The sequence below is a fragment of the Chiloscyllium plagiosum genome, unplaced genomic scaffold, assembly GCF_037043375.1.
Source record: "Chiloscyllium plagiosum isolate Xiang-an unplaced genomic scaffold, Cpla_swu_hap1 HiC_scaffold_44, whole genome shotgun sequence".
NCBI classification, from domain to species: domain Eukaryota; kingdom Metazoa; phylum Chordata; class Chondrichthyes; order Orectolobiformes; family Hemiscylliidae; genus Chiloscyllium; species Chiloscyllium plagiosum.
Window position 1 is genome coordinate 18,767,640 of NW_028270182.1, and position 12,560 is coordinate 18,780,199.

The window sequence follows — 12,560 nt, forward strand, 5'->3', positions numbered from 1 at the left end:
CTGGAACGGGTGCAGAGGAGGTTTACCAGGATGTTGCCTGGTATGGTAGGAAGATCGTATGAGGAAAGGCTGAGGCACATGGGGTTGTTTTCATTGGAGAAAAGAAGGTTTACGGGTGACTTGATAGAGGTGTACAAGATGATTAGGGGTTTAGATAGGGTTGACCATGAGAACCTTTTTCCACATATGGAGTCAGCTATTACGAGGGGGCATAGCTTTAAATTAACGGGTGGTAGGTATAGGACAGATGTTAGGGGTAGGTTCTTTACTCAGTGAGTCGTGAGTTCATGGAATGCCCTGCCAGTAGCAGTGGTGGACTCTCCCTCTTTATTGGCATTTAAGCGGGCATTGGATAGGCATATGGAGGATAGTGGGCTAGTGTAGGTTAGGTGGGCTTGGATCGGCGCAACATCGAGGGCCAAAGGGCCTGTACTGCGCTGTATTCTTCTATGTTCTATGTTCTATGAGAGGGATTGGGTATTTATCCAGCAGTTCACTGTTTACCTTAAACTCCTCACAAAGGCGGACTATTGTTGCCCATTCCACAAACTGTACGGGTTTGAATGGTTCTTCACTTTCCGGCTTCCTGATCGCCGCCAGTACTTTTGCCCATAAATGGCAGTGGGTGGATCGTGCAAATTTGCAGAATTGCTTCCTGGTAGACATGTAAAGTGGTTTTGGCAGCTTTGATATTCCCTAGCCCTCCCTCAACATCTTCCGGGTATTCAATTAGAACTTCACTGTGTCAGTCATTTTCTAATCAAAAGGTGTTGAGCCAATCAAGGTGAACATTTCTCAATAGATTCCGCCCCAATACGCTTGAGCCTCTTACTATAATGAGTGGTACCTGCACCAACTGTTTCCCATTGGAGACCAGCACTGTAGTCACACCCTTAATCTGTAATGGTTCGATGGTGTACATTACGAGTATCTTCTGTAAACCTGAGGGTTTGTGTCCAGCATAAATCTTGTTAAAGATTGGGTCTACAACCAGTGATACAGCTATGCTGGTCTTGGTCTCCATGAGGACCAGGTGACCATTTAACCAGAAGTTTATTTTGATTGGTTGTAATTTGATTTTAGATTAGATTACAGTGTGGAAACAGGCCCTTCGGCCCAACAAGTCCACACCGACCCGCCGAAGCGCAACCCACCCATACCCCTACATTTACCCCTTACCTAACACTACGGGCAATTTAGCATGGCCAATTCACCTGACCTGCACATCTTTGGACTGTGGGAGGAAACCGGAGCACCCGGAGGAAACCCATGCAGACATGGGGAGAACGTGCAAACTCCACACAGTCAGTTGCCTGAGGCGGGAACTGAACCCGGGTCTCTGGCGCTGTGAGGCGGCAGTGCTAACCACTGTGCCACCGTGCTGCCCATAATTGTTGCTGAGCAATTTAAATGTTCCAAACGAAAAGGAGGTGGGCACTCTCCTGTGGGCCTATGAGTTCTCTTACTTGAGTCAGGCCGCATATGTCTCCTTTGTTGTCTCCATCCCTCATACTGGGAGCTTGCTCACCACGATCCTGAAGAAACATTTTAAGCCACTTGGCCGAGGCTTGGCTTTGTTTTGCTGTGGGCTGACCTAGAGTCTCTCTGCTCAAGAAATGCCCTACATTAGGTTCTGCGATTGCTGACATTCAACTGGTATTCGCCAAGCTCAGTCAACAAGGTGAGTGTGTTCCGTTTTGATGCCCTTTAACTCATTTGCTGCTTTTCCTAATAATAAAGCCACATGTAGAGTTTGTTTAAATTCCAGGTAGGCTTCAGCAAATAGGTACTTTAGCTGTTTACGTCATTAATCCTACATACGAAAAAATCTCTCAGCATCTCAGTCAGGGTTAATAAAAATCACATGAATGGTCGCCCATATAGTGTGGTGTGACAGGCTGAAGGGACAGAATTATCTCCTCCAGTTCCTATTCTTATCTGAAGTGAGACAAAGAATTACAAAAATTAAACCTACTCTGTTTTTGGAGCCTTTTCCCACAGATCCCTCTGTCTCAGACATTTCGACGTTAATTAAGCACTCCCACTAGACCAGAATGTTCAAGTGCCTGTGCACAGACTGCAGCTGGTGCCCGGTCCCCTGAGCTCCCTGTCTCACTGGGGATATTCTTGAGCATAAGATAGGCTAGTCTGCCGCACTGGTTCAGTGTGCAGCTGTCTTAAGCTCCAACACAGACTGTCGCCTGTCTCTGAGAATGGGAGATTTAACACTCTTTCTGGTGCAGGAGGTTTTTTACCATTCCCTGGCTGTCATGGGAGTGAGCGGTATGTGAGTCACAGATTGACATCAAATTGTGGGTGTACTTGTGTGAAAGAGAGAGTATGTAAGTTACTGCAGCACATCTTGTAGATAGTACATGCTACTGCTAATGAGCATCAGTGGTGAAGCTAATGGATGTTTGTGATGTGATGCCAATCAAACGGATTGCCTTATACTGATTGGTGTCCAGCTTCTTGAGTGTTGTTGGAGCTGCTCCCATCCAGGCAGATAAGGAGTATCCCATCATACTCTTGATATATGCGGAGACATGGTGGACAGGTTTGGAGAGTCAGGAACTGAATTACTTGTCATAGGATTCCTAGCCTCTGACCTGCTCCTTTCGCTGATAAGGGATAGCTGTAAGACCAAAAGATTTATGAGCAAAAGTAGGCTATTCAGCCCATCGACTCTGCTCTGTTATTCAATGTCTGATCTGATAATTTTCAAGTTCATTTTTCTGCCTTTTCCCGATAACTATTGATCCCCTTACTGATTAAATACCTGTCTATCTCAGCCTTGAATATATTTAATGAACAATCCTCGACAACATCCTGTGTCCAAAATGTTCTACAGATTCACTACCCGCTGATAGAAATGAAAATGTCCTCCTTATTCCTTAGATGAGCCACCTCTTATTCGGAGGGAATGCCCTCTGTACATTTACTCTCTCACAGGGGATGTCAGCTTTTATACCTTGTCACCTACCTTCTCATCACCCATGAAGATTTCCATGAGATCATCGCTCAGTCTTCTAAATTCCAATGAGAACACGCCCAATCGACTCAATCTCTCCTCTTGAAACAGATCCCTCCATACTTGTTATCAATGTAATGAGTCTTCTCTGGGCTGCCTCCAATACCAATATATATTTTCTTCAATAAGGGACACCAACACTCACAGTATTCCGGCAGTGATCTTATCTTTATAGTTTTACATCCATCAGAATCATCAGCAACAGAAATAATTCAGGTTAAGCTTTCTCTGCTGAACTTTTTAATTCAATATGGAGTCCAAAGTGTGGCAAGTTATTGTGTGAGGAACAATTCGATGTTGCGACATGAAGAGGCTATGATGGGGAAATGTGAGCATGGCCAAACTATTTCACTTGGGAGGAAAAGTGCATAGACATAGACACAGGTCTGTCAATGAGGTTCCCTCACTGTGGCTGGGAATGGGCCATGTGAAGACAGTGAATGAAGCAAAGATTGAGACTGTGCTCATAGTTGGTCTGAGGAGATCGAATAATTGGAGATGTTTGATTGTGAGAGAATGTTGGATTATGGGGTGCAATGCTGATGGTGATTGATGGCAACAGGCAGCTTACTAATTGACAGCCAGGGGTCTGAACTTCTGAAGCTTGTGGGCTGGTGACCTCTCAATGATAAAGGGTGAAAATGAACGCATATTCATTGGTACTGGGAACTTGACTATGTGAAGGAAGTGAATGAAGCAGAGATTGAGACCAGGATCACAGTTACTCCGAAGAGATTTGGAGTTTGTTGAGTTCAAGAGGACAACAAAGACAATGGTTCTGTTGCAGGAGGACTGACTCATGAGATTTTGAAAAATGGGGGTGACATGTTGACAATATTATTGAAAGTAGAGGTGTTGATAGGAGCAGATTACGATTTGGAGAAATTGGAATTTCATTGAACTGAGCACATATGCTCTATTCTGATAGATAGAGTTGAACAATGGGAGAAAATGGAATATGTTTTGAAGGATAAATGTACAGGAATTGAAAATAAAAGAAGAAGATTGAACCATCATTGCCAGTTTGATATTTGCAACTTATTGGCTAAGAGGAAATACAGACAGTGATGGAGAGTGTCCACAGTTGGAACTCAGTGATTGGCGATAGATACGCAATGAAATCTCAGTGATTGGTGACATACACAATCAAAACTCAGTGACTGGTTAAACACACAATGTCAGAGCTCAGGGTAAGGTGATCGATATCATCATCAGAACTCAGTGATTGGTGACGTGCAAAATCAGATTGGTGATATATGCACTACTGGAATTTTGTGATGAAGGTCAAAGAGTGTGCTGCTGCAAAAGCACAGCTGACTAGGCAGCATCTGAGGAGCAGGAGAATCGACATTTCGGGCATAAGGAATGAGGCTGTGGGCCAAACGGACTGAGAGATAAATGGAATGGGATGGGGCTAGGGATAAGGTAGTTGAGAGTGCGATAGGTAGATGAAAGTGAGGGTGAAAGTGATAGGTCAGAGAGGAGGGTGGGGTGGATAGGTAGGAAGGAAGATGGACAGGTAGGGTAGGTCAACAGGATGCTGCCAAATTGGAAGGTTGGATCTGAGATGTGGTGAGGGTGCAGGGAATGAGGAAACTGGTGAAATCCACGTTGATCTCATATGTTTGGAGGGTTCCCAAGGCAGAAAATGGTGTTCTTCCTCAAAACAGCGGGTAGTAAGGGTTCTTCCTCCAGGTGGTAGTGGTAAGGGCCCCCTTGGCCCACAGTCTCATTCCTGATGAAGGGCTTATGCCCGAAACATCAATTCTTCGGCTCCTCCGATGCTGCCTGACCAACTGTTTTTCCAGCACCACACTTTTCGACTCTGATCTCCAGCATCTGCAGTCCTCGCTTTCTCTTAGTGATGAAGAGTTCCAGCCCTAAACATCAACTCTTCTGCTCCTCTGATGCTGCTTGACATACTGTGCTTTTTCCAGCTCCACACTTCCAGTTAGTGTTTCGTGACAGGTAAATAATCAGAGCTCAGTGATTGGCGAGAGGTACACAGTCAGAGTTCAGTAACTGGAGACAGATACATAATCAAAGCTCTGTAATTAGTTATGCATATATACAGTCCAAGCTTGCTGATTAGAGACAGATATACGTTCAGAACTCAGTGATTCGAGATAGATAGACAACTGGGGCTCAGTGGATGATGAATATCGTTCAATCGGGTTTGTGTACAGCTTGATGATGAGAGTTGGACAATGGAATGCCTGTACGTGAGGGGATGATCAGAGAACAATATTACTATGTTATTGGCACAGTGTTGTATAATTGAGTAATTATGGATTTGTGCAGTCATCTTGTGAACCCAATGTCTGACTGGGAAAAGGTATAACAGTGGAGTAAATGTTGTTGGACAATGAGATCTCAGTAGTGACTGGGGACTGGCCAACACCAGGATCTCTTGGTTGACTGGAATATGAGGACTAAATTGGGTGGGCTAGAGTTCGGGAAGAATGGTCATTGACTTTTTGTAACCATTGTTTAATGTTCGCCTGGGAGATTCTGGAAGAAAGCAGAAAATGCTCTGGGTAGCAGTGGAAATTGCATAATGGAAGTTCATTGACTCAATTAACATGGGTCATGAGTTCGAGGTGAGGGGGAAAAGGTTTAAGGGATATATGCGTGGAAAGTTCTTTACGCAGAGGGTGGGGGGGTACTGTGAACGCGTTGCCAACGGAGGTGGTAGAGGCGGGTACGATGACGTCATTTAAAATGAGTCTAGACAGATGCATGAATGGACAGGGAGCAGAGGGATACAGATCGTTGGAAAATAGGTGTCAGGTTTAGATACAGGATCTGAATTAGTGTGGACTTGGAGGGCTGAAGGGCCTGTTCCTGTGCTGTAATGTTCTTTTTATGCTTGTTTTTTTTATTTAAATGTATCTCTAGTTTACCAGAGGACACAAAATTTAGAGGGTGGATGAACTGTGACAGGGATGCGGAAACATTTCACTGTGTTTTGTACCAATTATGTGAGTGGGCAAATACATGGTAGAAGAAGCATAAAATATATTATATGAGGTCTTCTCCCTTTCTATCAAAGTGAAGAACTTCGGTTCTTATCTGAATGCTCAACTGGGAAAAGGGAGTTGCAATGAGAATTGGATGTCCTTGGACACTGATATTAAGCATGTGGTCGGAGCGGCTGGTGAAGGAGGCAGACAATATGTTGGCCTTCATTATGGATTGCACAGGAGAGGGTGCAAAGGAATTTCACTTGGAGGTAACTGGGATGAAAAAATTTAGTTACCAGGACAGACTGGATAGACTGGGTTTGTTTTCTGTGGAGCAGATGAAGCTGGGCAGAGATCTGATTGAGGTATACAGAATTGACAGGAATCAACAGAGTAAATTGGGAGAATCTGACCTTCATGAGACCAGAGGGCATAAGGTTAATGAGGAGCAAGATGATGAGAGAAGAGCAAACTTTTTGTTTTGTTTCACCCAGAGAGTGGTAGATGTAAGGAAACAGGCAAACTGAAAGGGTGGTGGGAGGTAGATACTCTTGGAAACTTAAAGAAGCATCTGGACAAGCAATTAAAATGATAGGGCAGAGTAGGCTAGTAAATTGGGTTGGTGGAGTTTGGTGTCAATCGGTATAAGCATGATTGGCCGAAGGTCCGGTTACTATATTTTTGGCCTAATGATTCTATTACTCGTTATTGCGAAACAATTCAAATAGTGGAGCGTGTGATGTCTTGCTGCAACTGTACAGTGGTCTTGGTGAGACCGGACCTGGAATGTTGTGAGCAGGTTTGCTCTCCTTATCTGAGCAAGGGAATTCTTGCTATGGGGGGAGTTTGGAAAAGACATTTCTTCAAACCTCAGTTTTAAACGAGTACTCCTTTATTCTGTCATGATGTCTACTACTTTGAAATTTCTGCACGAGTGATAATATCTCCTCAAATTCAACCCGCCAAGCCCCCTCAGAATCTTGCATGTTTCAATAAAATCGCCACTGCTTCCTCTAATTTCTAATGAATAAGGGCCATCTGTTAGCCATGATCGATAATTCAGCACATTCATCCCAGGAATCAGTCTCGTGAATCTATTTTGTGCAACCCCCAATGCCTCTCTATTCGTTCTTAAACCTGGAAATTGAAACTGTACAGGGACAGGGAATTTAACAGCAGTGCTGCACAAGGTAGAAAGTAGGGTTCAAATAATACATGTCTAAAAATAAAACTAGCGCCTATCTATCTGACTTCAGAAACATTGACAATTAAATAGATCAATAACTGCCACGAGTGAATTGTCACTTTAGAACCAGTGGTGATGACAAATATATGACTACAAGGTGACCAAGTTGGGAAAGAAGATTTCAAAAAAACAAAAGAGCCAAAGCAAATAGCTGCAAGAATTTGAAGTGGAATAAGAAAGAAAATTGATAATACATTGTCTGAAAGAGTGCTGAGAGATTAGAGGTCCAATAGGAGTAAGGAACATATGGACTTTGGAAGATAGTAAGTGAAATACCACATTGATTATCAGAACTCAACAACTGAATGATGGATAGGGGAATGTGGACTTAGTTGGGAAAGATGACAATGGGATCTCTGAGATAGGGTGCATTGGATGGAAAATTTAGATTTCAACATACTCCAACACATCGGTTGCCCAATTTAAGTATCACAAAGTAAGCTCCAATTTCTCCACATTCATCATTACTCGATGAACTTCTATCCGGGACATAGCTGTTAGTCAGTTGATTCTGGATTCGTGGTGCTGGAAAAGCACAGCAGTTCAGGCAGCATCCGAGGAGCAGTAAAATCGACGTTTCAGGCAAAAGCCCTTCATCAGGAATACAGGCAGAGTGCCTGGAGTGTGGAGAGATAAATGTTAGTGAGTTGAGATTGCCCCCATCTCTCAGGGTCTCTATTACACGTTGGTATTGACCTTACTTCTGGGCCTGAGATTCCAGGCTGAATCAGAACCTCTGAGGAGAAAGTGAGGTCTGCAGATGCTGGAGATCAGAGCTGAAAATGTGTTGCTAGAAAAGCGCAGCAGGTCAGGCAGCATCCAGGGAACAGGAGAATCGACGTTTCGGGCATAAGCCCTTCTTCAGGAATGAGGTCAAGGTGAGGGTGATAGGTCAGACTGGGGTGGGGGCGGAGAGGTCAGGAAGAAGATTGCAGGTTAGGAAGGCAGTGCTGAATTCGATGGATTTGACTGAGACAAGGTGGGGGGGAGGGGAAATGAGGAAACTGGTGAAATCCAAGTTCATCCCTTGTGGTTGGAGGGTTCCTAGGCGGAAGATGAGGCGCTCTTCCTCCAACCGTCGTGTTGTTGTGGTCTGGCGATGGAGGAGTCCAAAGACCTGCATGTCCTTGGTGGAGTGGGAGGGGGAGTTGAAGTGTTGAGCCACAGAGTGGTTGGGTTGGTTGGTCCAGGTGTCCCGCCCTTGAGCCCCGCCCCTCCAACCGCCACCAGGACAGAACCCCACTGGTCCTCACCTACCACCCCACCAATCTACATGTACAGCGCATCATCCGCCGTCATTTCCGCCACCTCCAAACGGACCCCACCACCAAGGATATATTTTCCTCCCCTCCCCTATCAGCATTCCGTCAAGACCACTCCCTCCGTGACTCCCTCGTCAGATCCACACACCCCACCAACCCAACCTCCACTCCCGGCACCTTCCCCTGCAACCGCAGGAGGTGCAAGACTTGCGCCCACACCTCCCCCCTCACCTCCCTCCAAGGCCCTAAAGGAAACTTCCATATCCGCCACAGATTCACCTGCACCTCCACACACATCATCTATTGCATCTTCTGCACCCGATGTGGCCTCCTCTATATTGGGGAGACAGGCCACCTATTTGCGGAGCGTTTCAGAGAACACCTCTGGGACACCCGGACCAACCAACCCAACCACCCTGTGGCTCAACACTTCAACTCCCCCTCCCACTCCACCAAGGATATGCAGGTCTTTGGACTCCTCCATCGCCAGACCACAACAACACGACAGTTGGAGGAAGAGTGCCTCATCTTCCGCCTAGGAACCCTCCAACCACAAGGGATGAACTCGGATTTCACCAGTTTCCTCATTTCCCCTCCCCCACCTTGTCTCAGTCAAATCCATCGAATTCAGCACCGCCTTCCTAACCTGCAATCTTCTTCCTGACCTCTCCGCCCCCACCCCAGTCTGACCTATCACCCTCACCTTGACCTCTTTCCACCTATCACATTTCCGACGCCCCTCCCCCAAGTCCCTCCTCCCTACATTTTATCTTAGCCTGCTGGACAAACTTTCCTCATTCCTGAAGAAGGGCTTATGCCCGAAATGTCGATTCTCCTGTTCCCTGGATGCTGCCTGACCTGCTGCGCTTTTCCAGCAACACATTTTCAGCTCTGAATCAGAACCTCTGCTGCGGAAGATGAGAAGGCGAGTACATTGAGTGACCATATGGGAATTTGGAAGATAAGTTTTGGCTAAGGCATTTGGGGAAATGGAATTTTGGAAAACTGGAACAATGTGTGATGTGGAGCTCACATCATTGTTAATTCTTCACAAGGAAGTAGTTGACAATGGAAAGTTACTGAGTGATGGAGAGTTAGACATGTTGGGATCCTTGACAATCAGGGACTCATTGGAATTACCTCCCACAGACTGAGAAAACCAATTCATGGAAGCAAAGTGATTGAGAGTTGGGAACTAGTTTGAGATTTAAACATTGGAGACACTTTGTGTAAGTGGATGAGTCTTGGGCAATGGGAGTTGAATGAAGTACCGTGGAGAAGTGACGGGGGGAGTTGCTTAATGGTGAGATTATGAGAGTAAAAGGCACAAGGGGTAAAGCAATAAGAGATCACAGTGATGAGGGCTGGTAACGGTAATGTGAGCTCGCTGAGTGAGACAGAAAGAATGACAAGAGACAGAGAAAGTAGATGCTTCTGGATGGACCAGTAAGAAGAATTCACTGAATGAGGAATTCATGTAGATCTGTTTTTCTCACAGACACATTCCATGTATTGGCTCACCTCTTCCCCTTACCAACCCAGTTGAGTCCATTAACGTGTGATGTGTGTATCATTGATAACCTTCTCCTCACTTTTCCATCTCCTTCAGCAAACCTAATCACCATTGCGGTTTTAACCCGAGGAAACTGTGGCCTCTCCAGATGTACTGGCCGCTACCTGGTATCCATGGCATTGGCAGACTTGCTGGTCATTGTCTTCTGTGTGATCCTGAGCTACCTGGGATCTCTCCACTTCCCCGTCTCCTTCCTCAACCACTACCGTGTCTGTAGTCTGAACAGCATCATGAATGCGGCTGTTGTGGACAGCTCAGTCTGGCTCACTGTCGCCTTCACCTTCGATCGCTTCATCGCTGTCTGTTGTCCAAAGTGGAAGGTCCGATATTGCACAGAGAGAACAGCGGCCCGGGTAATCCTGACCATCTGCACAGTGAGCTACCTGAGAAATATCCCACGCTACTTCACCTATGAACCTGATCACCCGTATGTTCCTTACATAGGGTGCAGACTCCGGAACGTATGCAGCAAATCCCTTTGGGCAGTATATATGTGGTCCAGTACAGTCTTAACTCCCCTCATTCCCTATATTTCCATCTTATTGCTGAATGCTTTGACTGTCAGACACATCTTGATTGCCAGTCGTGTCCGCAAGGAATTCCGGACTCGAGGCCACAACGGTAAGAATGGAGACCCCGAGATGGAGAGTCGTAGGAGGTCCATCATCCTGCTGTTTGCCATATCAGGCAACTTCATTGTTCTATGGATTGTCAGAGTAGTGGACTTTGTGTTCCAGGAGATATTGCTGGGCACGAGCAGGAATGCAATACTCACTCATGTAGGAGATATGCTGATGTATCTGAGCTCCTGCACAAACACCTGCATTTACACTCTCACCCAGGCAAAATTCAGGGAGGAGATGAGACGTGTCATAACCCATCCCATTCTCCTTTGCCTGAAGCTTTTCAGAGACTGAAAACCAAAGCCAAGTCAGTGAACTCGATGATCCCTTTGAGAAACAGCCTACAGTTTTCTAGGACTAAGGGTAATTCCACAATATTAACCTAAGATCTGGAGAAACTTATTCCTCAAGATATTGTGTGCTGCATGACAGTAAAACATAAAGCTTGGAAAGATGTCAGTGGCTTAAACTGGCTGTACACAGAGGAGGGTCAGAGTTATAATTTGGGAGGCCCAAGAGTAAATGTTACTGTAAGTGGCCCCTTCCCTTTAAGAATAATATGGACAGGCTATTCACTGTTGATAATATTCCCAGTTGCACCATTAATATTTATTGACAGGTCATGTCTTTGAAAAATTGTTTAATCACTAAAGAGACTCTGGCAGGCTTCTTAATGAATTCAAATTAATTATGAAACAATATCCATTTTTAGATCAACTAGCTAATTGGTAAATATATAATCCAAAATACTTTTAATCCTTACACTAACATATGTACACAACCAACACACAGGTCAGATGATTTTTTTTTTGGAAGGCACAAAAGTAACACACATCCTTATTAGTTAATAATCTGGAAGATAAATGATAGAATTTGATGAAACCTTATCGTCCACCGGGTTTCTTATTGACAAAATCAAATCTGTGATAGTTGAATATCGATCTTCCAAATAAGGCTTCAGTCCAGAAGGAAATCAAGGTGATGGATAATGGCCACAGTTCGTCTTTGCAGGGTTGTGACAATCGTCAGGATCCTGAACTGGAGAAACATTATCAAGCTACCACTTATTTCACTAAGCGACGAAGGGTATCTTGCTTCTTCGATTCCCCTAGTTTTGTGAAACTAAAACTCAAGCCCAAAACGATTTTGCAGACAAATGGCAGAACAGAGACTCTCGTCCAAAGCAGGCATTTTTAGCAATTCAGAACAATAAACACATCTGCTTCAAAATATTTCGAAAGCTGGGTGAATTCCTGAAATAATAGCTCACACTCTATTGTTGTCTTCATTCCTAAAAACTCACAGAAATATCCTTCAAATCAAAGACTCTACAATGTAGAAAATATTGAGATAGTTTCAATTTCCCATATAGTTTTATTTTATTCATTCATGGCACGTGGGCATCGCTGGCTGGCCCAGCATTTGTTTTACATCTCGATGCGCCCTTGAGAAGATTGTGGTAAGCTACCTTTTTGAACTGCTGCAGTTCATGTAGGTCGATACACAATGCCCTTAAGGAGGGAATTTCAGGGTATGGAACCAGTCACAGTGAAAGAATGGTAACTTATTTCCAAGTCAGGATGGTCAATGACTTGAAGGGAAACTGCAGGATGTGGTACTCCCATGCAAATGCTGCCCTTGTCCGTCTAAAATGCCGTTGTCATGGACTTAGAAGGTGCTGTCTGAGGATTATTGGTGCATTTTTGCCATGGGTCTGATAGATAATACACACTGCTGCTACTGAGAGTTGGTGATGGAGGGAGTGGATATTTGTGGACAGGATGCCAATACAGCAGGCCGGTTTATACTGGATGGTGTCGAGCTTCTTGACTGTTGTTGGAGTTGCACCCATCTAGGTAAGT

The 12,560-nt window shown here is 44.8% G+C and overlaps 1 protein-coding gene across 1 annotated transcript; it reads left to right on the forward strand.

Moving 5' to 3' along the window:
* The first annotated feature begins 2,213 nt into the window (after nucleotides 1–2,213).
* On the forward strand, nucleotides 2,214–10,992 carry LOC148137353 (putative G protein-coupled receptor 139). The gene is made up of 2 exons (XM_087982874.1): nucleotides 2,214–2,283; nucleotides 10,112–10,992. The coding sequence occupies exons 1-2, from the start codon at nucleotides 2,214–2,216 to the stop codon at nucleotides 10,990–10,992; spliced, it is 951 nt and encodes a 316-aa protein (XP_087839000.1).
* Nucleotides 10,993–12,560: the final 1,568 nt, after the last annotated feature.

Bases quoted from the DNA above. Each gene is read 5' to 3' on its own strand.
- LOC148137353 (XM_087982874.1), top strand. From the start codon at position 2,214: ATGGGAGATTTAACACTCTTTCTGGTGCAGGAGGTTTTTTACCATTCC. The intron at 2,284-10,111 runs GTATGTGAGTCA...CATCTCCTTCAG, and splicing joins GGCTGTCATGGGAGTGAGCG to CAAACCTAATCACCATTGCG.